This window comes from Eleginops maclovinus, chromosome 1 (genome assembly GCF_036324505.1).
Source record: "Eleginops maclovinus isolate JMC-PN-2008 ecotype Puerto Natales chromosome 1, JC_Emac_rtc_rv5, whole genome shotgun sequence".
Lineage (NCBI taxonomy): Eukaryota > Metazoa > Chordata > Actinopteri > Perciformes > Eleginopidae > Eleginops > Eleginops maclovinus.
Window position 1 is genome coordinate 27,492,840 of NC_086349.1, and position 26,590 is coordinate 27,519,429.

General features: G+C 40.6%; 2 protein-coding genes across 3 annotated transcripts in view; both read left to right on the forward strand.

Annotated features, from left to right (window-relative positions):
• Nucleotides 1–627: 627 nt before the first annotated feature.
• Nucleotides 628–6,967, forward strand: rnf41 (ring finger protein 41). 2 transcript variants are annotated; one of them, XM_063894800.1, is made up of 7 exons: nt 628–758; nt 2,512–2,602; nt 2,693–2,808; nt 3,627–3,898; nt 4,404–4,539; nt 4,688–4,791; nt 5,534–6,967. In XM_063894800.1, the coding sequence occupies exons 3-7, from the start codon at nt 2,719–2,721 to the stop codon at nt 5,886–5,888; spliced, it is 957 nt and encodes a 318-aa protein (XP_063750870.1). In that variant the 5' UTR covers nt 628–758; nt 2,512–2,602; nt 2,693–2,718; the 3' UTR covers nt 5,889–6,967. The 2 variants fall into 2 exon arrangements, with proteins under 2 accessions (XP_063750870.1, XP_063750861.1); XM_063894791.1 differs by having other exon boundaries at nt 643–757; nt 2,510–2,611.
• A 1,384-nt stretch (nt 6,968–8,351) lies between these two features.
• The window catches only part of dgkaa (diacylglycerol kinase, alpha a), a 28,764-nt gene continuing 10,525 nt past the window's right edge, over nt 8,352–26,590 (forward strand). The window contains 8 exon segments of the mRNA XM_063886940.1: nt 8,352–8,429; nt 20,709–20,788; nt 22,056–22,132; nt 23,701–23,827; nt 24,407–24,481; nt 24,670–24,719; nt 24,820–24,894; nt 25,408–25,524. Of these exon segments, the coding sequence (XP_063743010.1) occupies nt 20,713–20,788; nt 22,056–22,132; nt 23,701–23,827; nt 24,407–24,481; nt 24,670–24,719; nt 24,820–24,894; nt 25,408–25,524 (597 nt within the window). The 5' untranslated portion in view covers nt 8,352–8,429; nt 20,709–20,712.

Here is a 26,590-nt window from a genome sequence, read left to right on the forward strand (position 1 = left end):
ATCTTTTCTAGCCCACTGCTTGTTATAGGGGATCACCCTACAGAGAGATGGGTTAAAGGACTCACCCTGCACTTCCACGATCATAATATAGATCATAAAGGTGCATTATATTATGAGGTAACATAAATGTAAATATTGCAGAAACCACATCCAATATATGCTGCTAGTTTTAAAATGACCAGTGCCTGGAGGATTGGATTTGAATATAAACAGAATCAGATGCATGATGATGACGCTGGGGTCCCTGCAGTACAGACTGGTGGTGACTCATGTTTTCAATGTGCTGCTGCTTCTGTTCAGCCATAATATTCTTCGTGCATGCAGTGCCCCTTCTTTCTGTTTATCTGCTGCAACATGCACAGAATTGTAAGAGTGCATGGCTGAAAAAGAGGCATGTGCTGGAAATGAATACATAAATAAGATTGGTGTTCTTTTTCTTTCTTAAATAAAAAAACATATACATACTGACTTTCCGCTGTCATGTATTAACACATTTACAAATACACATTTTCTAATAAATATTTGAGTCCTTTTTTGGATTAAAACAAATACAGTTATTTATTTCGTTTTTACGGTCCAATCAAAAATGCCCCTACTCTTTTACGTCATGACGTCTACCCCCGCACGCCCCCGTCCCAGCGTCACGACACAGCGGTGTAGGATGTAGCTCAGGACGTGGCTAACCAGCTACTAGTTACAGTAGGACGTCAGGAAAATCAAAAACATCGGGATTAGGATCTGTTTCACTACATGTTCAAGTAGGTATACCACTCCGTAATGAGGTTTTCCCCTAACGTGGCGGGTTGTGATGAGACATTTGTCGGTGTAGTTTCCTCAGACTGAGCTCTGTCTGGTTAGCTTGATGCTAACATCCAGAGGAAATAAACGGCTATCTTGTTAGCAAGTGTTAGCTCGATGCTAACATCCAGAGGAAACCAACGGGTATCTGTTAGCAACCGTTAGCTCGATGCTAACATCCAGAGGAAATGTAGTAAGCATACGTTAGCATGATGCTAACATCTATAGGAAACCAACGGGTATCTGTTAGCAACCGTTAGCTTGATGCTAACATCCAGAGGAAATGTAGTAAGCATACGTTAGCACGATGCTAACATCTATAGGAAACCAACGGGTATCTTGTTAGCAGGTGGTAGCTTGATGCTTACCTCCATAGGACACCAACGGCTACCTGTTAGCTTGCATTAGCTCGTTGCTAAAATCCAGAGCAAATCTAGTTAGCAAGCGTGAATCAGAATCAGAAAGCCTTTATTATTTCCACAGCGGGGAATGTACAGTGTTACAGCAGAGGTGGCATAGCAGGTAAAGAAAGGCAAGCGATAATAAAAAGTAAAAGCAGACATTAGTAATCAAATACAAATGAAGTACACAACCATGGCTAAAATGTGTAGCAGCAATTTAAGTAAAACTAAGTGACATAAATAACATATGAAAGCATTAACACTTTAAAAATACGTTTTGTGACTATTGTGAAAATAGTATAGCACCACAATTGCAAACAAGTGCTTATTTTTTCAGAATGCAGGTTTATTGCACAAGATTTCAACAGCTTCATTGAATTCATTGCCAGCAGACTGATATCTGAAGTCATACAGCAGGGTGTTAAATCAAGATGACACCACTCTAGCTTATCATTAACAGAAAGGCAATGAAATACAGGGAAATGTCACAGAATCACACCAGAGACGTGGCTAACGTTAGCAGTGGTGGTTAGCATGTTTGCATGCAGAGCCGGATGGGAGAAACACGGACCTGTGTGTGTTTGTGTGTGTGTGTGTGAGAGAGAGAGAAACCAGGTCAGCTTTATACTAATACATATTCACACACACAGTCTGTCAGCAGCACCTGGACAGCAAGAGGTGGTTCACATGTTGTGGAGTTAGAGGATTAACCACCTACTGTCTGTGCGGTGTGTTAATGACATCTTTCATTCATTAGGTAATAACACTACATGTTCTTTTTAAATTGTATGTCCCTATCGGTTAAGCTTCTTATGGAGTCATCCCGGTATAGTGTTTAGTCATAGTATGATGAAAAAGCTTGAACATGTCTGATTCAAAGTTGTGTTGTCTTGGCCATTTTAATATTCCTGCATTATGTGGGTTAATAAAGCAGAACTCACCTCTGAGCATCAGCCATGAACGGATTTCTGAACAATCCCACCAGATACAGCCGTGCCAAGGGGCTCAAAATGTCAGGGATTGCTGGCCTCGCCCTGCAAAATGTCACTATAACACATGTACCAACCAGAAACAGACTCAAAATGTCACTATAACACATGTACCAACCAGAAAGAGACTCAAAATGAACACAGCTAGAAATACACAGACCCAAAAGACATCAAATAACATCAGATGTTACTTCAGAGAGATGGACCAAAGAGACTCAAAATGTACATTATTATTATTACTTATAATCTTTCCTTGCCATCATCTATCCCATAGTGTTTTTTTTAAAACTAAATAATCAATGTGGATATCTTCTCTGTTGCAGGGGCGGGGGTGTCTCTTTTCCCGGACAGATGTTCTCTGCCTGATGTCGCCGTTTTGCCTCCAGAGCTGAATGGAAGCATTTCCGGCCTTTTGTGAGTGAGGTAGGCTCAGCGTGTTTATACTGTAGCGGTGTGTGTCTGCTGTCACATGATGAAGAGGTCTGAACATCACCTGTGTTTCAGGAGGCTGTGTGTCCCAGGTATGTACCATGGGGTACGACATTACGAGGTTCCAAGGGGAGGTGGATGAAGACCTGCTGTGCCCCATCTGTAGTGGAGTGCTGGAAGAACCAGTGCAGGTGAGTCTGTCTGAAAGATACCCCCCCCCCCTCTTAAAGGGAGTAGAACCAGTTTTCAGAAACAGACAGGAGAACCAGCTGTGGGTGTATTCACACACACTTATACACTTCACCGTGCTCCAGCTCCTTCTGTCTGAGAATAAAGACAGCAAACAGAGTCGCTGTTCCACCGCCGCCCCCTTCAGTTTCTGTGTTTGGGATATTTTTAGATTTCAGTGTTTTTGAAGGCTTGGTTTGAATCCCACTAAACCATAAATAACTCAGAATCTCCAGTTTATCGAGGCGGTGATGAGCAATTAAAACAATCTCTTTTAATGCTAAATAGTTTCTTTAAATGACTCATTTTTAATATCTTTATATTGTTTATGTTCGCACCACACACAAAATCAAGTTCCTTGTATGTGTAAACGGACCTGGATACAAACTGGATTCTGATTCTGAATGAAATGAATAAGGGGTATTTTTACTGCTTCAAACCTCTTTTTCTGAAATGAACTTATTCTTCTATTTAATATTAAGCACAATTCCCCCTTTATTCCTTAATTTCCACTTAAACAGAAAATAGTTTGTGTTTGCTATTGTATGATTTGAGTCTCAGAGAATATGGACCTTTTTTTCTTGTATTTTAAAACAGAAAATAAATATGACTCTTTAATTTCCACAGAGTGTTACTTTTTATCTTTACGAATGTATATATTTACCTGGCTCCATGGTCCATGTGTAGTTTCTACAAATTACATCCACTGCAGGAAGTACACACAAAAACCCCTCCACCGTATCTTTGTTTTTCTAATGCTTGTGTCTCTCCCCCCCCCCAGGCTCCTCACTGCGAGCATGCCTTCTGTAACGCCTGTATAACTCAGTGGTTCGCGCAGCAGCAGATATGTCCCGTGGACCGGACCGTGGTGACGCTGGCTCACCTCCGGCCCGTGCCGCGCATCATGCGTAACATGCTCTCCAAGCTGCAGATCAGCTGCGACAACGCCGGCTTCGGCTGCAGCGCCACGCTGCGCCTGGACCAGCTGCAGTCACACCTCAAAGACTGCGAACACAACCCCAAAAGACCCGTCAGCTGCGAGGAGGGCTGCGGGTGAGCACACGTTCACTGTCCTCAAACTGATGCTGCATGGTTAGGAGTTCATGTCAACCGGCTTTAAACGCTGAAGTTCCTCTAGCTTCACAACGCGGGACCCTCATCATTGGTTAGATTCAATCAAGCTGTAATGTCCTGACATTAGACAGATGCATCATCACTTATTAGACCGAGCCGGCCGTCTGCAGCCGTGTCCCACTGATGTGTTTCTGTATTTCAGATCGAACGGAGAAACATGTATTCATTTATAACTCCTGCACTTCGCATCGTGCTGGAAGCGCTTTGTTCCTGTGCAACAAAAAGAAGTCCCTTACCAACAATCTGATTCAGGAATTACATAAACATCTAAGTGCCCGTATTAGTGCTGATTATTGAGGACCAAATAGCCCAAATATAGAAACTCCTCCCTACAGTAAATGTATTTCACACTGCTCCCAGCACCCTGATGCAGTCTTTGGAGAGAACAGTCTGATAATGAATCCTCCGTCTGCTCCTCCTGCAGGCTTGAGATGCCCAAAGACGAGGTTCCTAACCACAACTGCATCAAACACTTACGGACGGTGGTCGGTCAGCAGCAGACCAAGATCTCCGATCTGGAGAAAACCGTGGCGGAGCACAAGCACCAGCTGGGGGAGCAGGTGAGGAAACATGGGGGGGGGGGGTACCAAGGAATACTTTGAGCTGCGTTGTGGAAAAGATGGTTTACTGATATCTCCAGAACAGTTCAGTTTCTTTGTTTGCCCTACAGCTGTAGCACTCTCTGAACACCATGCTTTTCCTCTGCAGAAGCGGGACATCCAGCTGCTGAAGGCGTACATGAGAGCGATCCGCAGTGCCAACCCCAACCTGCAGAACCTGGAGGAGAGCATCGAGTACAACGAGATCCTCGAGTGAGTCTCCGAACTACGTCCTCTGTCCGGGTTTTAATCTCATATTAACTGCGGAGGAGCGTCAGGGTTACTCTGGGTTAAAAAAAAAGAACAGGCATCCGGAAAATATGTTCACCCTTAGGAAAAACTCCACAGTTTAAGATACTTGAGTACTATTTCGGATCAACGTGGGTATTTCCTCAATCCTTCTGAAAGGAAGTGGTACATTTACGAGACTAACTTAGAAAAAAATTCTATTTTCTATTTATTTTAAATCTCAGAAATGAGTGACTTTTTTATCTCTCATTTATTAAGATGATACATTTGACTAACATTCTTTATTCACACCATTTGAATCAAAAATGGTGTCTTACTTTTCGGCTCCTAATTATTTCAGCTTATTCTCTGGGAATATTCAAACATGAGTTTTTGCTCTTACTCAAAATCCAGGTCCAATCGGGGGAGAGGTGGGAGGGGGGGGAGTATAGAAAAGAGTATTGACTCTTTTTTGTGTTTTGAGTTTTTATTGTAACTTTGATTTCAGAAACATTTAAATATCTTGTTGAACATTTTAAGATGGAAGAGGTTGTTCTTCTGAATAAGACCTTTTTTACTGTCTCACATTTTCCCTCAGAATATTCCTCTTTAATTTCCACCTCGACAGAAAATAGTGTTTAACTTTTTATCTTTGCAAATATTCAAGTTTCTTTTCTTGCAAATGCATCCCTGACCCCCTTCTCTTCCTCCCCCTCCTCCCCTTCAGGTGGGTGAACTCCATGCAGCCGGCTAGGGTGACCCGTTGGGGGGGGATGATCTCCACACCGGACGCCGTGCTGCAGGCCGTCATCAAGCGCTCGCTGATCGACAGCGGCTGCCCGCTCTCCATCGTCAACGACCTGATCGAGAACGCCCACGAGAGGAACTGGCCTCAGGGCCTCGCCACGCTGGAGACGCGGCAGATGAACCGCCGATACTACGAGAACTACGTCGCCAAGCGGATCCCCGGGAAGCAGGCGGTGGTGGTGATGGCGTGCGAGAACCAGCACATGGGCGAGGACATGATTCTCGAGCCTGGACTCGTCATGATCTTCGCTCACGGCGTCGAGGAGATCTTATAACTCGCAGCGAGCGGGGTGACTTCCTGATCTGACTCTGGCTTATTGACCCTCCTGTCGTGTTCGATGCCCCCCCCACTATCTTTGGTGTTGCCGGGCAGACTTCACGTTGTGTCCTTACACTAACACAGTTCAACACAGCGTAGACTCACCCTGCTAGGGAGGAGACCCCACGGCCTCGAAGAGATCAAATGTAGAACACTATATTTATGACGGAAGAAGATCTGACCCGAACGCGACGGGGGGGTTAACAAAGAGACTCTGCTCGGCTTCATGCCTTTGCCTTAAAGAAGGACACGTGATGAACCCGGCTGAAAGAAAGACTGATACCTGCCGACAGGTGATGTTTACAGGTTTATATTTTGATCTGATTGTCCTCATGATATAGTAATAAGCTTGAAACCCCTGTTTAATGCGCTCAGTTGTATAAATGCTTGTAAATACAAATACTATATTGAATTCTAAATGTCTCTTCCTCCTCTTGAGTTCCTGTGAGTCAGCGTGTTTCTGGACGATGACTCGGAGGTTTTCTCGCGCTCGCTTCAGTTTCCTGTGAACAACAGGACGTTGTGCTTCTGAGTTCCGATTGTCTGAACCTCCTGTGCCATTTGTTTTATTTATTGTGTTGCCTTTTACACACACATGCTTGAAGATGTGATGTCTGGAAATCTGCCTTTCGGTGCATTTGAAGTTCATGCAGGAAGAAGAAGAAGAAGAAACGATGATCTGTGTTTTTCTGTCGCCTCAGATTGTAAATATGGTCTGTTCGTTGGGTCCAGTGGATGTTAAATTTGAAGTTTAACATTTGAGTTTTATTTGACAAATCGTAATCATGATTCACTTTATAAACTCTGCACATCTGTTCTCATCACTACAAACATCAGAGGCTGTAAAGTATTTGTAAAATCACTCTAATGGCTCCTTATTGCTGTCAGACTCGGTTTAAAAAGCCCTCGGAGGAAACAGGAAGTTTGTTTTGTGCCCTTTTTATTTTTAATATTCCCCTCTTAATGTTTCTGTTTGTTTTGTGTCTGTTATGTACCGTGTTGTACAGACAAAGTAATAAAACATGTCAAACTTCACTCATCAATTTTTCTTATTTAAACTAACAAATGCAGTTCCTTATTTTCCCACAGCATGTCCTCAGAGATCTGAGGATTAAACACGATGCAGAAATAAGAGCGTGTTCTACTACAAATCTGGTATTTAGGAGAAATGTCAAAAATGTATATAATTATTCTGTTTTGATAAAAAAAACACTCAATATTTTACTAAAACTAAATATGTAGTTGTGTAGCTGTTTGTGTTTACAGTCCAATCTGAATGTATATGGTCATAAATGTGTGAAGAAAAACGTTCAACTGAAAATAAATGTTCAAGAAATACATTTGTGTAAAAAACCCTCAAAAGAATGTGAGAAAAAAACGTAAAATTTTACTGTAAAAAAATCTGAAATCTGCAGGAAGAGATTACGTGGTAAATGAACAAGAACAAAAATATCATATTTAACTAAAAAAGTCAAAGTAAAAGAAAACTTGATATTCTCGTCTGAAAAAAAGAAAAAACCTGACAATTTGACTCAAAATAACTAGATTCCCTTTACATCCAAAAGGATCTGAATTGGTCATGAATGTGTTTGGAAAAATGTCAGGAAGAAAATAAGATTTGTGTAAAAATAAAACCTAAAGAGTCTATTTAGTATTCTGTACAAAGTGAAGTGATACCTTTGGGAAAACAAAGTAGTGAATTCAGAGCAGCTTTTCTGATGGAGCTTAATGATGGGATCAGTGGGGAGGAGAGGCATGCCCCCCCCCTGCTCCTCCTCATGTCTCCTGTTTGTGCAGATGACCCTGCGATCCCTGGGATGTGAAATCATTAACACTGAACTCTGGTGTTGTGAACACACATTAGAGTTATTATGGGATGTGATGGTGGCTGCAGGAGCTATAACTCAGAATGTGTTTCAGCATTATGTTAAAATGATAATCTCACCACAAACAACATTCATAGAAAATGAGCAACGCAAGTTTATTTACATAGCACAAAAAAAGTTCAACTCTGATTATTTAAAACATTGAATTCAAGGTAAAACTTTATTTCTCAATATATAAAGCCATTTCCATGAGATACCAATTCATTATTTAAGGTATTAGGGCAATTTATGGAAGTCCTTTTTATGAGAGATTAGGTCACTTTAATGGGATGCTCATTATTTTAGTAATCGTCTTTATTTTGAGATTTTAAATCCATTTGATACTCATTCATGATGTTGACGTTATTTTGAGAAAATGTGCAATTTTAGCTTTCCTTCCCCCTTGTTTTTCTGGCAGAGCTGATCCTGCATACACTGTGATAATCACATCTTGCATAATGATAATGAGCCTCTCTCTGCGGGCTGAGAGGCGGATCCTGGCCGCCAGAGGGCCTCTGTGCTCGGCCTCCTCCCTCCTCACTCACCACCGCTCCTCCATTTAAAGTTAACGGACTCGGCAGAGAGCAGGGGTTCTGTCCGGCAGCAGAGGAGCTCACAGCAGGCGACAGAAGGTAAAAACACTAACATTAAAGGACTGAAATGTGGGTAAAGTTTCTGCGGATTGATCCCCGCTGCACAGCGAGGCTGGCGGATGAATTCCTCGGGTTGTTTTTCAGCTCTAGAGTCAAATCAGAGAGGCAGCATGAGGCTCAGAGCCGTGCATGGGATCCAGATCTGCACAGTGTTTCACAGCTTTTCACATTTTAATGTTGGTGCTCTTCTCTCTTTAAACTCACTTCCCTGTGCAGTGTGGGGAAACCCTCTGTGGATATTTACAGAACCAGCTGTCAGACTGCTGAGCGGAGCGGTCATGGTGTGAGCACACTTTGCTTTTTACTCCCATTTCATGTGTTTATGGTGCATGTTGGGCAGGATCTCGCTTGAGTTTGCTGCAGGATGTGGAGCTCAGTTCAGTGGGTAAATCCTGCACAGTGTGGTGCTGCTGCTGGAGCTCATTGCTTATCTAAAGCATTCAAAAATGACTTTAGGATTAACCGGTTATTAAAAAAGGTCTTTGCAGCTGTGGAGTTTATTTCTTTAGTCTGATTATTTCCTTCATCTATAAAATGTCAGAAAATATTGAATAAAGTTCAAGTTTTATCTTAAATGTCTTGTTCTGTCAGTCCAAACCCCACATTATGAACTTTATTTAGATGTAAGACAGAGAAAAGCAGCCAACATCCAGCATGTAGAGACATTTATGCTTTAAATGACTATAGAAAGCTGGAGCCTTCAGGGTGTGAGAACACTTTGGTTTTCCCCATTAAGTGTGTTTATGGTGCACGTTGGACAGGATCTTATCTGGGGCTTTTTATCCCAGCTGCACACACAGTTTGTGGGTAAATCCTGCACGCGGTGCTGCTGGAGCTCATTGTTTACCCAGAGCTCCTCTTACACTTCATTTCACTGCAAATGCATGAATGTGGCCCTCATGCAAAAATAACTGGTCGGACTAACGCTGCAGGAAAGTCTCTCTTTTGTGGTTAACTTTTAGTTTGATGTTTATTTACAGTTTCTGATCTGCAGGTTTTTTTAAAAGCTGGTGGTTTTGATCTGTTTTCTCGCCTGCATGGAGGGTTTTGAGGCTCAGATAATCAATGGTGCATTGGGTCAGGCTGCACTGTTAATGTTTACAGGAGGATAATGTTATCAGGGCTTTTACTTTATAGTGCTTTCTGTTTCTGCGTGGCGTGATCACAGAAATGGCATGTACACCTTTGAGTGTTTACTTCTCCAAACACATGCAGTAGTCGTTATTCCATTAAATCAGCACTTCCTTCATTATCATTCATTTAGGCCCTGCAGTCCTTTTCAACTATTCAGGTTTCAAGGTTTCAAGGTTTCAAGGTTTTATTTGTCATATGCACAGCAGATACAACGTATATGTTGGCAATGAAAATCTTATGTCCCAGGCTCCTCCAACAACTCAACATACATGGTGCAAATAAGATAAATAAAATAGTGCAAAAAGAGAGAAGAATATTTACAATAACAACAATTCAGGAACATTTCTCATGTTTCAGCTCATTGTTTGTGTTTGGAACTGTATTTATTGACAGACACAAAGACACTGTGTCTTTCATGGACAATAATAGGACATAGATCTTCATTTGGATAAACCCGATCATTCAAATACCATCCTTCCCTTCACATGAATGGGTTGACCAAACAATACCTGTGTTATTAACTTAACAATATAACAATCTAAATAAAGCATAATATATATATTTTAAAACAATAAGAGAAAAGCTAAAAATAAATAAAAACTTTAAAAAAGAATAAATAAAATAAATAAAATAAATAAATAAAAACTTTAAAAAAGAATAAATAAAATAAATAAATAAAAACTTTAAAAAAGAATAAAATAAATAAAATAAATAAATAAATAAAATAAAATAAAATAAAATAAAATAAATAAATAAAAACTTTAAAAAAGAATAAATAAATTAAATAAATAAATAAATAAATTAAATAAATAAAATAAAATAAATAAATAAAAACTTTAAAAAAGAATAAAATAAATTAAATAAATAAATAAATAAAATAAAATAAAATAAAATAAAATAAAATAAATAAATAAAAACTTTAAAAAAGAATAGAATAAATAAATAAATTAATAAATTAAATAAATTAATTAATTAATTAATTAAATAAATAAATAAATAAATAAAGTAAATAAAATAATTAAATAAATAAATAAATAAAGTAAATAAAATAAATAAATAAAATAAATAAAGTAAATTAAATAAATAAAGTAAATTAAAAAAATAAATAATAAAATAAATACATTAAATAGAGATGTGCGACTAGAGCTCTTGGATCCCTTGTATTAATGGTGACCATTTTTGATGAAACCCATCTGTTTCCAGCCGTAACATCGCTGTGATTTTCCATGTCTCTCCATTGCATTATGCTGGGGGGGCTGAGGCTTCAAACAGGAAGCTGTTGTCATTTTTTGTTGCTATTAAAAGCAAAATTATTTTACGATGAAAATCTAATCTTTGCCAGAAACATCAGTTTGTGGTATAACCAGTATATAAAGAGCTGGATCCAGATTGCAGGTGATACAGAGCATAGGTTTCTATCTCCTTTGGATCGTCCTTCCAGAGGTCTTTGGGCAGTCCCACAATATATGAGGGAAGCCTCCGAACCACAGCCCCTCCGGCACAAGCCAGAATATATTGATTTATGTTCAAGTGATTAGGGCCACATGTGGAGAGAAAAAGTGACATTTGACGAAAAGTATTTTTTTTGGTTCTGAGAAAATATTCTGAGATTTTCAGATAAAAAATGTTTTCCAGAAAAAAGTCAGAAAAAGTTCAATTTTGGAGATTTCTGATTTTTTCTCTCAGAGCTCAATTTGTTGAATATTAATTAATATATACAAATAAATAGAAAATGCTGTTACTTCACATCTCAGGTAACATATTCCAGTCCTGTCTGCAGAATCTGAGCTTCTGAGACGATGGCAGAGTCCGGTGTGATTGCTTTTCTGATCGAACGCTTGAAAAATGTGACATTCAATTTCATCTTCAGCTGTGTGTGTGTGTGTGTGTGTGTGTGTGTGTGTGTGTGTGTGTGTGTGTGTGTGTGTGTGTGTGTGTGTGTGTGTGTGTGTGTGTGTGTGTGTGTGTGTGTGTGTGTGTGTGTGTGTGTGTGTGTGTGTGTGTGTGTGTGTGTGTGTGTGTGTGTGTGTGTGTGTGTGTGTAGAGAGACTCGGCTGCTGTTTCCGTCACAGGTCTGAGCAGGCCTCAGGTTTTCTCTCCTCCTCCACACAGATGATATAATTCAGGTCTGAATGAGGCAGCGAGCCTCGCCCACATTTTCCAAGAGACGGTGATTCATGCCGTGGTGAAGTCTCCTCTTGTTTTTCTCAGTGTGTTTCAGTCAGATTTACACTCTGTGTTTGTTTGAGTCCTGCAGAGTTTGCATGCTTCTTCAGATATTAGCATACAGAGGAGAAGGGGAAGCCCCGTTTACTGGTTGAATATTTCCATTACCTCTAAACTGTCAGACAATATTGAAAAGGTCGGTTTCAGTTTCTAAAAAAGTTTATGTGTTTCAATGTCCGAAGATATTCACTTTATTAAGATATAAAGCAGCAAATCCACATATTTGAAAGGCCAAAAACTGCATTTTGCATACAATAGTTGGAGATTATTTCCCTGTCAATCCACTAATGATTGCAGCTCTAGATTTGAAGGCAACATACACACGTTTTAGTTAAACACACACATTCAAACTATCTTAAATGAAGTCATTTCTGCAGAGTTTGTGCAGCCTGCTTTAAAGACTTTAAGAGGCCTGGAAATTGTGAGAAATAAGTTCCTCAAGATGTTCAGTTTACTGTCATACAGAAGGAAAGTGACCGGAAAATATTCTCAATTAAGAAGCTGGAGTCAAAATATTGTCTTATTGTCATAAAAACTCACTTAATTATCAAAATGATGTTCATTATTACAGGATTTTGAGGAATATGAGACATGGTAATGAATCGCAGATGAAAAGATAATGAAAATGATCAGGAGTTGCTGCCCTTAATCAATTAGTAGAACCTTTTCAAGATTGCTTATCCAGCACCATGCACAACACCGTTATACAATCAGCTTTATTTCAGGCTGTTTTCAGCAGATTGGCGTCACGTTTCCCTGCACAACGCTCAGTGCTATGAGCTGAAGTGAGGATGTTAGACTCAGAGGGGGAAGTGGTGGTTTGTGCAGCTCGACATGCAGAAACGTCTCCAAAACTTCAGAGAAATGATTTTCCCGCTGCTGAAACGTCTGTCTCTGCACGGTGACCTCCTCTGCAAACACACCATTTATAGTAAGGGAGTTTTCCCATGGTCCTGCAGGGAGTCACAGCCCAGTGCCGAATGCTTTCAGAGGACCAGAGGCGGGGCCAGAGGAGGTCAAAGCGGGGGAGGAGGTGCAGGGAAACACGGCTGCCCCCACCTCTCCTCCCACCAGCTGATGGAGGGAAACTCTTTCCATAACAACACAAGCATGTCCGTCCTCCGTCTGCAGAGCTGATGTGGTTTCAGGAGGAACACGCGGTGTCTTCAAACAAACTCTGACGCATGTTTTCCAACCACAGAGGGACGCAAAACAGCCGATTTCTTAGAAACAAAGGCGTCACCTGATGACAAAAGTTCACGATACTATCTCTATAATCAAAAACACATGCTGAACACTCTGAATGTTTCTATAGGTATTAAAAAGGGAAAGATCCTGCTGATGTCCATGTAGTTTTAGTGTCTCAACTGGGACATGTCTCAATGCTTTAAGGTTCAAAACGTTTTTGCACGTTCCTTTTCCTTATTATTTATTATGTTTATTTAAACATTTGATTTATTTATTATGTTTATTTAAACATTTTATTTTATTTATTATGTTTATTTAAACATTTTATTTATTATGTTTATTTAAACATTTTATTTTATTTATTATGTTTATTTAAACATTTTATTTTATTTATTATGTTTATTTAAACATTTTATTTATTATGTTTATTTAAACATTTTATTTATTATGTTTATTTAAACATTTTATTTTATTTATTTGAACTTTCTAGTTTTAAAAATCACAAGGCCCCCCCTGCATAAGAAATAAGTCTGATAACTCCTGTACTTTATAAACCAGACTTTTCTCTTCTCTACGATGAACGATGATTTCCGTGACTGGAGGCGTGGGCGGTGTGACAGCTTGCACAAACATTAGCCTGCAAGGAGAAAGGTCATCCCTGAGTACCTTGAAATGAGGAGAGTGCTTTATGGCTGGAGACAGTTTTACGTCATAATGAAACGAGCAAAATGTCAACCAAAGGGTTGTTTCACTGTGATGTGTTTATAAAGGGAGTTTCTCTTTGGTATCTCAGAAGTGAATGTGAGTGTCAGACTCTGAACTGATGTTTGTTTGGAGTTTATGGGGGGGCGTAGATGGTGCTTTCACAAGCTGTTGCTACGTGAAGAACCACTTTCTTATTTAACGGGATGGTTTGGATGTTTGGAAGTGGATTAAACCACTGCAGCAGAGGCAGTTTGTGGAAACAACAGGAGAACCAGCCAGACTTAATTGTCAGATGCACAGCAGCTACAGCATCGTTGTGTCCAATGAGAGTCCGAGGCTTTTCAAATGTGCAATATAACTTAAAGTATCTGCTATATTTATGGTTCTTTAACCATATCTACCTGGCTGTCAGACAGACCATTATCTAGGCTCTCTTCATAGCCACCAGACTCCATTGTCAGAAACTGTGATTTTATCCTGCATAACACAAGGGTTGCTAATCTACCATTGCGTTACTTAGTTTGTGTTACAGTGTGACCCATGTGAGTTCAAACTAACCTTTGAAACCACAAAAACTCACGATAACAGAAACTCACTGACAGAACGAGTCAGAGGTAGACCAGCAGCTACAGGTGGAAGTATTCTAAATGCAGCGTCCATTTGAAATGATGGTTTTTTAGATGGCCTTGTTGTATCCGGTTTATTTAACTTTTTAATGTGAGGGCTGGATTTCATCTTTAGCCTCAAATAATCTTTAAATAGTTCATTTCTGTTGTGAACTCAAAATATATCAGTGTGCCATTTATGTAATATTTAATTGGTTAGTAAACGTCTTCATTCACTGCTTAGTCGGCTGGTGAATTAGACTTTTCGGGATGTTTGCTATCACTCAACTAGTTGCCTTGACAAAAGTGTCCGCTAAACGAAGTGTAATGTACCCCAGCGATAATTAGCTAGCTAGTTTACAAGTTTGCTAGTAATTTCCGGAATCACTATAGCATGGTGTAAATGATTGAAGTAGCGAGGTGCTTTGATATAGTATAATTTACTATATTCAGTGTTCCCTGTTATTTTTTATTCCACACAAAGGATGCACGGACAAATATCTTAAAGCTGAGTTGAAATCAGCCAGAGGAGAGCTAGTTATTGTTAGCTGGTAACTGTTAGCCTTTTACTGTTAGCTGTTAGTCTTTTACTGTTAGCTTTTTACTGTTAGCCTTTTACTGTTAACTGTGACCTGTTAGTCTTTTACTGTTAGCCTTTTACTGTTAGCTGTTAGCTTTTTACTGTTAGCCTTTTACTGTTAGCCTTTTACTGTTAGCTGTGACCTGTTGTTAGCTGTGACCTGTTGTTAGCTGTGACCTGTTGTTAGCTGTTAGTCTTTTACTGTTAGCCTTTTACTGTTAGCTGTGACCTGTTGTTAGCTGTTAACTTTTTTTAAAGTTATTTTTTGGGGGCTTTTTGCCTTCAATCTGATAGGTCAGTGGAGAGCGACAGGAAAGTGGGAGAGAGAGTCGGGGTGGGATCCGGAAAGGCCCACGGGTCGGGAATCGAACCCGGGTCACCGGCGTGCGGTGCAGGTGCCCCAGCCAGTTGCGCCACGGCCGGGCTTTTTACTGTTAAGCTGTGAGCTGTTGTTAGCTGTTAAAGTTCAGTTAACTGTTAACTTTTAATAGTTAGGTGTTAGCCTTTTACTGTTAACGGGTTACTGTTAGCCTTTTACGGTTAACTGTAACCTGTTGTTAACTGTTAACCTTAAACCGATGATGGAGCACATATTCATTGATTTAACTGTGTTAATGCCGCCTCTGTCCACATTAGCTCCCTGCTGTTTCTACAGACTGCAGCTACTGTAAGTAATCCACTGTAGAAGTACCTCATACAACCCCACTTCCAAACATCCCAACCCTCCCTTTGATTTATCCTCTCTGCCACTGGAGCTGCTGTTCTGCACCATTTATCCTGCACTGATTATGTGGAGGGACATTTTGCACAAACAGAATTACCCCTCAGCTGTCTGTCAGCAAGACGAATCACCCTGGCTCCTGTTAGCTTGACACTTAAATCTCTCTAATGCAAATACAACAGAGTAAATGTTCTGTACCGGAACATAAACAGCTCCCTCATAAACCCGGCACCAAGAGCCAGATCTCATGCTCCATATTAAGTCTTAACATGCTTTAGACATTCCTCAAACAACCTGAAATATTCATACTTGTGCCAGGAAAGCTCATTAAGACGCAGTTTTTCTAATCTCCCCCCCGAGTTTATATTACGTCTGTAAGTGCAGAGGGGAAGCCTCTTCCTGTTCTGATTCCCTCTCTGAAGCGAGCATGCAAATCATTATCTAATCAGGAAGTGAGGAATAAGATTACTCCGATATATTGTTGACAATAATGATGATATTCAGGGAGAGAAAATAGACATGATGATGCTGCTAATGACGTAACACACATTTCATAAACAGAAGGTACAATCAGACAGAATGCAGAGACGTGAGTAAAGCGATCTGAAGCTTGAGAGATAGACACTGTACAGAAAGTATTTGATCCTATACTGGACGTCTTGTATTGTAGAGACTTCATGTATTATACAGAAACAATACTCAGTAAAAAACACCAAATTGCCCTTAAACTTATCCAGCCCTTAGTAATAAATGCTCATACACTTTATCCCCATTCATAATATCTCTCATGAAAAAGGTCATATGTGCTCTGTGTACCTACACCAATATACAAACTGCTAATTGTGACCGGTTCAAGTCTATTATTGCTTTGCATTACCCAACCCCTCGTAACCCTTATCTAAAACGAGTTGTCTGTATTTTTACTCTATTTATATGTCTGTTTGATGAGCCAGGAGAGTATTTTCAGACCAAAGAGTTTCAGCAGCAGCCTGTTTTGTATTGAGAGTCATTAAGGCAGAACAGCTAAGCAACACCGGCAACTTTTTAAAGGAATTCAGTTCAGACCGAGTCGTCCTTTCACAGTCTGGAATATGCGACACAAATCACCTGGTTTCATTTCTTCTCTCTCTGTTCCGTTTTAAGTGCTCAGATTTTCTGTGCTGTCAAAGATACCTGCGGTTTAACGTGTGATCACACCTGCAGGGAACAGTGAGAAACCGTTTACAGTGAGGTCTCATCATCAGGCCAGACAGAAAACCCCCAACTGTCCTTCAACTACTGACTGTAGTCAGTCACTCTTTAAAGTAGACCCTGCATACTGATATACACCTGAACATCTCTTTAAAGTAGAGACACTACATACTGATATACACCTGAACATCAGCAGGAGAGGACTCTTTAAAGTAGAGACTCTACATACTGATATACACCTGAACATCAGCAGGAGAGGACTCTTTAAAGTAGAGACTCTACATACTGATATACACCTGATCATCAGCAGGAGAGGACTCTTTAAAGTAGAGACTCTACATACTGATATACACCTGAACATCAGCAGGAGAGGACTCTTTAAAGTAGAGACTCTACATACTGATATACACCTGAACATCAGCAGGAGAGGACTCTTTAAAGTAGAGACACTACATACTGATATACACCTGAACATCAGCAGGAGAGGACTCTTTAAAGTAGAGACTCTACATACTGATATACACCTGAACATCAGCAGGAGAGGACTCTTTAAAGTAGAGACACTACATACTGATATACACCTGAACATCAGCAGGAGAGGACTCTTTAAAGTAGAGACTCTACATACTGATATACACCTGAACATCAGCAGGAGAGGACTCTTTAAAGTAGAGACACTACATACTGATATACACCTGAACATCAGCAGGAGAGGACTCTTTAAAGTAGAGACTCTACATACTGATATACACCTGAACATCAGCAGGAGAGGACTCTTTAAAGTAGAGACTCTACATACTGATATACACCTGAACATCAGCAGGAGAGGACTCTTTAAAGTAGAGACTCTACATACTGATATACACCTGAACATCAGCAGGAGAGGACTCTTTAAAGTAGAGACTCTACATACTGATATACACCTGAACATCAGCAGGAGAGGACTCTTTAAAGTAGAGACTCTACATACTGACATACACCTGAACATCAGCAGGAGAGGACTCTTTAAAGTAGAGACTCTACATACTGATATACACCTGAACATCAGCAGGAGAGGACTCTTTAAATACTGACAGCTTGTATTTGACTGCTTATTAACTCAGAACCTTTTCTGTAAGAAAGTGTATTTTAACTTCTAAGAACAACAAGCAGCAGTGTGTGTGTGTGTGTGTGTGTGTGTGTGTGTGTGTGTGTGTGTGTGTGTGTGTGTGTGTGTGTGTGTGTGTGTGTGTGTGTGTGTGTGTGTGTGTGTGTGTGTGTGTGTGTGTGTGTGTGTGTGTGTGTGTGTGTGTGTGTGTGTGTGTGTGTGTGTGTGTGTGTTCGCAGCCTGCAAAGGTCACTGTCTGCTGGCGGACATAATTGCTTAACATATGATTATCACTGCATTAGGCATCATATACTTTTCTGATCGATCTACCTCCGGGTTTTTTTTGCAACATTTTACCGGCACGCATCCGAACAGGAGGCAACATTTCCCCATTAAGTCTTTCCTAAATGATTAATGCATTGTACATTTATTCATCTGGGATCTCCTTCCTGTTTGCCTCTGATGGAAGTTTGCATGATGTGCTGGGAACATATGTTTATCCCCAGCATGCAGGACTGGTTTTCAGAGCAGCAACAAGAGGCTTTTTCTGTCACATTCAAATTTTTGCTTTTGCTTTCGGCCTGCTCTGAATTTAGCTCTGCTGCTTGTGTTTGCAGGGAACTCCCTTCACAGGACACTTTGTTTCCTTTGAGCGCTCTGCAGGATTTATTGTTCAACACTTCATTGCACTCTGTTGTCTTGCACTAAACCTTCATTTTATCGGCTGTTTCCTGGTTCAGATACACGCCATGCGGGTGCAGATAATCCCCTGGGTTTAAGAGTCAAGGGCTCATTTAGCCTGGCATACTTTCTACCAGACTTTTGGCCCAGTTCATGGTGGATAATGACTTCAGAGATTTAAAATAAATGCAGCATATAGACGGTAATTAGAGCTGCTATGTTTAGTAGATACAGAAACATAAATGCATTCTATCGTGATTCATGTTTCAGTATTTTTCCTCGTGAATGAGCTTTTCTATGTTTTATATCCTATAAACAAGGGAACATCTGTGGGTTTTTCAGACAAAACAAGAAGAGATTTGCTGCTTTTGCTGTTTCATAATGAGTGAACGTTTGCGCTGACAAAACAAGACTCATAAAGACATAACTTTGCACTTCAGAAACTGACCGCAAACTATTTGAAGTGTGCACAAAAGGCTTTTCTATAACGCTATCCTGAAAGCTGCTGTTCAGAGTGGAGCAGCTTGTTTGTGAATGCATTGAATTCAGAAGAAGAACACGTTTATCTTAAGTCAGATATTGATGCAAAGACAGGAATGTGGCTCTACGTCAAAGTACAGGCAGAGCTCTGTTCCTTTCATTGTGGGCGGAAAGGTTTTGTTTATATTTTGCTGATACGAGATGCATGTAAACAAGGAGCATCATATGTTGATGCAAATACACGAACACCACATGAAGTGTGTATTATAATGTGAACACGCAGTGAAGATCTTTCATTAAACCAAATCATTCATCTAAATGTAGTCATTAGTTTCCTGCCAGTGGAGCTGTAATTCAGAGCATGCAATGAAATAATGAAATCACCACAGTGATGCATAATGGTTGTGGGGAGCCATGAAAAGCTTTTATAATTACGCATTATTGGTCACACAAAGAGAACCCGAATGTTAGGGTGTGTTTTGTTCAGATGTTCTGCAGGATTCTGCTCCTCTGTGTTCTGGTGTCGATGTGTCCCATCTCCTCAGTTCAGAGGAGATGGGACACGCTATCTTTTGGTCGCAGTCGAGCTTTTATGTTTCACAAAGAACGGAAATGTTTTATTTAACATATAAAAGCTGTCAGCAGTACAAGAGAGTATCTTTTGAATCACTCAGAACAAAGACGTTACATTTTGGTGTGCGGAATAATAATCAGTGTTGAAAGAATGCACGCATACTTTAAAGAGTCCTCTCCTGCTGATGTTCAGGTGTATATCAGTATGTAGAGTCTCTACTTTAAAGAGTCCTCTCCTGCTGATGTTCAGGTGTATATCAGTATGTAGTGTCTCTACTTTAAAGAGTCCTCTCCTGCTGATGTTCAGGTGTATATCAGTATGTAGAGTCTCTACTTTAAAGAGTCCTCTCCTGCTGATGTTCAGGTGTATATCAGTATGTAGAGTCTCTACTTTAAAGAGTCCTCTCCTGCTGATGTTCAGGTGTATATCAGTATGTAGAGTCTCTACTTTAAAGAGTCCTCTCCTGCTGATGTTCAGGTGTGTATCAGTATGTAGAGTCTCTACTTTAAAGAGTCCTCTCCTGCTGATGTTCAGGTGTATATCAGTATGTAGCGTCTCTACTTTAAAGAGTCCTCTCCTGCTGATGTTCAGGTGTATATCAGTATGTAGTGTCTCTACTTTAAAGAGTCCTCTCCTGCTGATGTTCAGGTGTATATCAGTATGTAGTGTCTCTACTTTAAAGAGTCCTCTCCTGCTGATGTTCAGGTGTATATCAGTATGTAGAGTCTCTACTTTAAAGAGTCCTCTCCTGCTGATGATCAGGTGTATATCAGTATGTAGTGTCTCTACTTTAAAGAGTCCTCTCCTGCTGATGTTCAGGTGTATATCAGTATGTAGTGTCTCTACTTTAAAGAGTCCTCTCAGAGCCTCTCCCCCTCTGATATTGCATGTGTTTGAGGCAGATGTTCTGCAGGATCCTCCTCTGCTCGGTTTCCTCTCGTCTCTGGGTGTCGATGTGTTCCTCTCCACACTTCAGAGGGTTTTTCACACAGCAAGATGGGAGATGCTATCTTTTGCTCGCCGTCGTGCCGTTATGTTTCACAAAGCGTCCTGTTACTCACCCACCTCCTCTTTTCTCTGCTTCAGCAGCATGTCCTCCCCCACACACCCAGAGGTGAAGGAACTGAACCCTGTCGACTTCATCCAGCTCCAGCACTACATCGAGTGTGAGTACAGACACGGCTTTCTCAGCGCTTAACGTCCCCCCCCCCCCACCTCCCTCCACTTCCACTTCCACCCACACACACTCGTTTACACCCATGGTGTCTCATCTCTGCACGAGGTTGCTGCCACATTCAGGGTTTTTGTGTGCAGATAAAGCGTGCTCAGCTTTGGTTGTTCCTCCACATGAATCATGGGGGAGTTACACATGTTAGGATGTCGTGATGAACCGGTGTGAGTGGAGTATTGATATCATGCTCGTAATATACATCCGGCGTCTCTTAAATCATGATTATATTAAGTTGTAAGTCTCATAACCTGTTAGAGAAAGTCATTGCTTGGTGATTGACGTCATTCTTTTTAGATAATAACTCATTATGTGGGGATTCTAAGAGAGATCAGAGACAGGAGATGAGTTTTGGAAAATGGGTGCTTTTATAATTTCTTGTATGCATTTGATTTTGAGCCGGATTGAGTAAATGAAGGTGTTAATTATAAGATCTACTCCAATCTGATGAGTACTAACAGAAGCAGGGTAGCAAAGAGTAAAATGGGGATTAGATTATGTAGCCCAAAAGTACGGAGGCCGACAGGTGCAAACGCGCTACAGCCGCCAAAAACTCTCCCATCAGGAGAAACGCTCTGCAGCCTCAGAAACGATACAAAGGAGGAAATTTGAGAAAAAAGTCGTAAATGTTTTTTTTTATCAAATGATATTTTGAGAATTTTGAAGAAAAAAATCAGAAATTGAAAAATATCCACCATTTCTTCAAAAAGTTAGAGCTTTGAAAAAAATCTAATCTGGAGATCTTTGAAAAAGAGTCAAAATTTGGAGCAAATTTCTTTGAAAACAAGTCGAAATAAAATAATTCTGAATAAAAGAAAAAAGTCTTTCTCAAAAGAAGATGATCAGGCCCCTAGAAAAATGAAGATCTCATAAAGCAGGTTCAGGAGGATTCAGGCAGTAGGCGTATAGATTCACACCTAAAGTATTATCCTACAGAACAGAACGGCTTACAGAGAGGAGATAACCTCTGACCCTTTTACAACAAACACTATATGCTATGCTTTTTGATAAAACTGTAAGGGAATACAGGTTTTTGTTTCCTGATTACCCGTTGCAGACTCCATTACTCCGCAAGCCTGATAACTGTCTATCACTAGCGATAGCTGGCTCACTTTGGAGGAAAAACATGCTCTGTAAATCTCTAATCTTGCATAACTGCATGTCCAGTGTGCTCTCTGTGTGACCTGTGTGTCTCTGCTGCCCAGATTGCCGTCTGAAGGTGAAGGATGTCCTGCGGGAGTTTGACGCAGACGGCCGCCTGGCGAGGCACCGGCACGGAGAGGTGAGACGACTCCAGATATAATTCCACTGAGTTATCGCCTCTCCGTTTAATGAGACACAAGCGTTTGATTTATGCACATTGAGCTCCTGTTAATTGTCCTGCGCTGATTAATTAGATTCAGACGGCATCATGTTGAAGAGCTGTCTGAGGGAAATGTCTCCGGAGCGAGGCTGCAGATGTAAATCACCTCGATGGTTTTGCCCACGCAGCGTCGTGCTGCTGCAGAGTAAGCTCTAATGTGATGGAGATCATATCGTTTCTGTGGAGTCAGGACTCTGTGCAGGAAGAGGGAACCCTAATGCATCACCTGGCTACAGGACGTCCAATCAGATAACTTGGAGGAGCTCACATAAATACTGTCGTAAAATACAAGAGAATAGCTTTTCAATCACACAGAAAACTGTTGTGCAGAATGAAAACATGTGAGGGGAAGTGCATACAGTAAATACCTCAATGACTTATTATTGCAATGACTTAGTGTCTCTTAAGGATTACTTAATAATGCATAAAGATGAATATCTTGACAAAATAATGACAGTTTCTCAAAATATGACTTAATATCTCAGAATAAGGAATTCATATCTGAAGATAACGACGTATCCCTACATATTGTACACCTTGTGCTGCAGCGTTAGCTCTAATGTGATGGAGGATATCTCTTCCTGTGGAGTCAGGACTCAGGAAGAGACGCAGGCAATCCTAATGCATCGTTTGGCTGCATGCAGGCTAATCAGATAATTGGATCTAATGGGAGATAAAATAAATACTGTCTTAAAGAACAAGAGAATAGCTTTTAAATCACAAGGAAAACTGTTGCACAGAATAATAATTAGAGGTGGAAGATACCTCAATGACTTAATATTGTCAATGTCACCTTATGATTGTTGAGTTGTGTTGTGGGGCAGTCTGCAGGGTATCAACATGGAGATGGACTCATGTCAACAAGAAGTGGGTTTGTGGTTCATCGTTTGTTTTTCGCCCTGCAGCGCGACATCTTGAGAGGGACACAGATGGACAGAAATCCTAATTTCATTATTTGTTTTTGTGTCGTTGAAAAGCCTGCTGCCATCACTCCGACTGTAAGGTGGATTAAATATTGTGAGAGCTTTTTAAACTCAGAGGAGCTCTATTCTTCAGGACTGTGAAGCTCGTGTGAGACGATGACACGCCAAGATTTCACACGGTGGCATCTTCCCTTATTTATCAGAAGAGATGCATTTAAATACAAATGCAGAAGTTCACACACACACACACACACACACACACACACACACACTCACACACACACTTAAAATAATGACTAATATCTCATATAAAGGAATAACTATCTCAGATTAGTGACTAAGACGAACACAATAAGGAAATGACTCAGTTTCTCATTATAAAGACTGCAGGATCTTTCTCTTTCATCACAAGACGTTGGTTTTGTGTCATTTCCTTCTATTCTACACAGTTTTTAAAGGCCTCTTGTTGTGATGATATGTACGGTCCTCCTGTTAATGGAGATTGACCACAATGAGCTCACTGTAAACAACAACAACAACAACCCGTGTCACTTCCTGCTGCAGTGCATCAACGAGGAGGGCTTCCAGCTGTTCCTCAAGACCTACTTAGAAGTGGAGGACTTTCCCGTGGACCTCTGCCAGAGACTCTTCCTCTCCTTCCAGAACTCCGAGCCTGTGAAGGAGGACGCCAGTGAGACACACACACACACACACACACACACACACACACACACACACACACACACACACACACACACGCATGCCCTTATCATTTTACACCATGGCCTATTTGGCGTCCCCTGATTTACACCGTGTGTGTGTGTGTGTGTGTGTGTGTGTGTGTGTGTGTGTGTGTGTGTGTGTGTGTGTGTGTGTGTGTGTGTGTGTGTGTGTGTGTGTGTGTGTGTGTGTGTGTGTGTGTGTGTGTGTGTGTGTGTGTGAGAGTCAGTATTCTGTGATATTAAGTCAGTTTTGGAATGATTAAATCCTTATTTTGAGAAGTTAAGTAATTTCCTGGAGATATTATGCAATTTGTTTTAGATCCTATGTCCTTCTTTTAAGATTTTAAGTTATCATTTTGAGAGAATAAGCAACTCTTCCAAATAATACGTCATCCTTTTTAGGTAAAATGTCATTTTTTGATGACATCTCAACAAAAATGACACTCAGTCATTGCTTTGAGATGTCATATTTTCGGATCATTCCTCAGTATTCTGAGATATTTATGGAGAGTTATTAGATTTCTCAGTGACAGAGTCTCTTTCTGCAGAGGAAGTCTTCCTGAAAGATGTTTCGTGTTATTTCTCTCTGCTGGAGGACGGACAGCCGCGAGACAAGCTGGAGTGTGAGGATCTTTTATTCTGCCCATTGTGATGAGATGTGTTCCACTCAAATGCTCCTTTTTAATTCAATTCAAATAGCTTTATTGGCATTACCACAAGGACACACAGGGATGCCAAAGCTTTGTGCAATTACAGCATAAATACACATGAAAACACATTAGTGATTAAATAATAACCCTTTGCTCTCTAGTCGCTTTCAAGCTGTACGACAGAGACGGTAACGGCGTCCTGGACAGCTCGGTGAGTTGTGAGGAAATAGTTCAGGTATTTGGTGTCGTACCATGCATGTTATCAACAATAAGTGTTGTTGTTGTTGTTGGTTTTGTTGTTGTTGCAACAGGAAGTGGACAGGATTATCGCTCAGATGATGCACGCTGCAGAATATCTCGGATGGGATGTTTCAGAGCTGAGGCCGGTGAGTCCAAACATTCAGAGCTGTGATGTAAACGTCTCTGCAAAACACATCAAACAAACAAACAGGTCAATATTTAAGATACTGAGTCGTTATTTAAGATACTGAGTCGTTATTTAAGATACTGAGTCGTTGTTTAAGATACTGAGTCGTTATTTAAGATACTGAGTAATTATTTAAGATACTGAGTAAGTATTTAAGATACTGAGTCGTTATTATGGGATATTAGCTCATTATTTTGAGATACAATGTCGTAACCCACTACTGATAAAGACATTTGGAGTTAGGGTAAAACATCCGTCTCTACTTCCTCTGTTCTCAAATGTAAAGCAGAAATAGGAACTTTAACCCGGCGCCTCTAACTGTAAAGATATGCATTTGTTTGCACAACATATCATTGTGTTCAGTTTATGGCAGCGCTGGTTAATCATCTGCCAGCGTTGGAATAAAGAAAGCTTCTCTGCAGCTGAGAGAGGATTCCCCTGCCTTGTGATCTCAGTGAGATGTGTTTCTCAGGTGTTGAAGGACATGATGACGGCGATCGACGCTGACAGCAGCGGCACGGTTTCTCTGGACGAGTGGGTGGAGGGCGGCATGAACAACGTGCCTCTACTGGTGCTGCTGGGTCTGAAGGTACTGTAAACAGGAAACACACAAACAAATCTAGAGAGTCATCCAGAAATATAGAGGAATCATATCTTCCAGACCTGGAAAAGCCCCAAAACTAATAATTAAATGAACAAAATCTTGAACATTTTGCAAAAAACGTTGGTATTTTCTGACGAATCTTGCATAAAAACATTCCACATTACTTCCTGAAGATGATGACATCACTTTGGAACACTCGCCTATTGGCTGGCACTCCAACACATTGTCTGTGATAGGCTAAAGGGGCGGGACATCTCTAAGTGGTTGACCAATCACATCAGAGCCGGCCAGCTAACCAATCAGAGCAGACTGGGCTCTGGTTTCAGACAGAGGGTGAAAAGAGGAGCTGCAGCACAGACAGTCTGAGAAACATACAGAGCTTTCTGAACATTAGAGCATGGAGACATGTCCCAGTACAGCCAGTGGATGAACTGGGGAAGACATGTATTAGCTAAGCTCCCCTACTCCTCTACTTTATAAAACACTTTGATATCTGCACTCAATATTAAACTGATCAATTTCTTTCCCCAAGTGCTTGAAGGCTGCTGCTTCATGGGAGTACGTTATTAAATGAGGGTCCAGGTCGTGCGGCGTAAATGGAAACCATAAAGCTCTCTGACGCTGCAGCGCTGAGAAAATATGACATTACCACACCCTGCAGCGCTGAGTCAGCAGAAATGTTGAAGGGCGGGGAGGGCAGGCGTTTCACAAGAGCTGTAAAAACAACATCTACCTCCTGCTGTAAGAAATGTAGTCTCTGAGAGAAACCAGCGGGGTCCTGCATGTCTTCACGGACAAAAGGTGTGACCTTTCAAGAACCCTAGATACTCAATTCCCATTCATGCTTTCCTCTGAATGTTGTTTATGTATGAGAGTAACAGAAAGCTGAAGGACGCTTTTATCCTAAGCGACTTACAAGAAGTACAAAAAACATGAGGACTCAAACAAGGAAAGGTCAGATATAATCACTCCAATCAAGTCCTGCCGTTGTTAGAGCTGGTGAGTGAGTTACCAGTCCTAAATGAACCGTGTTCTTTGGTTTGTAGTATTT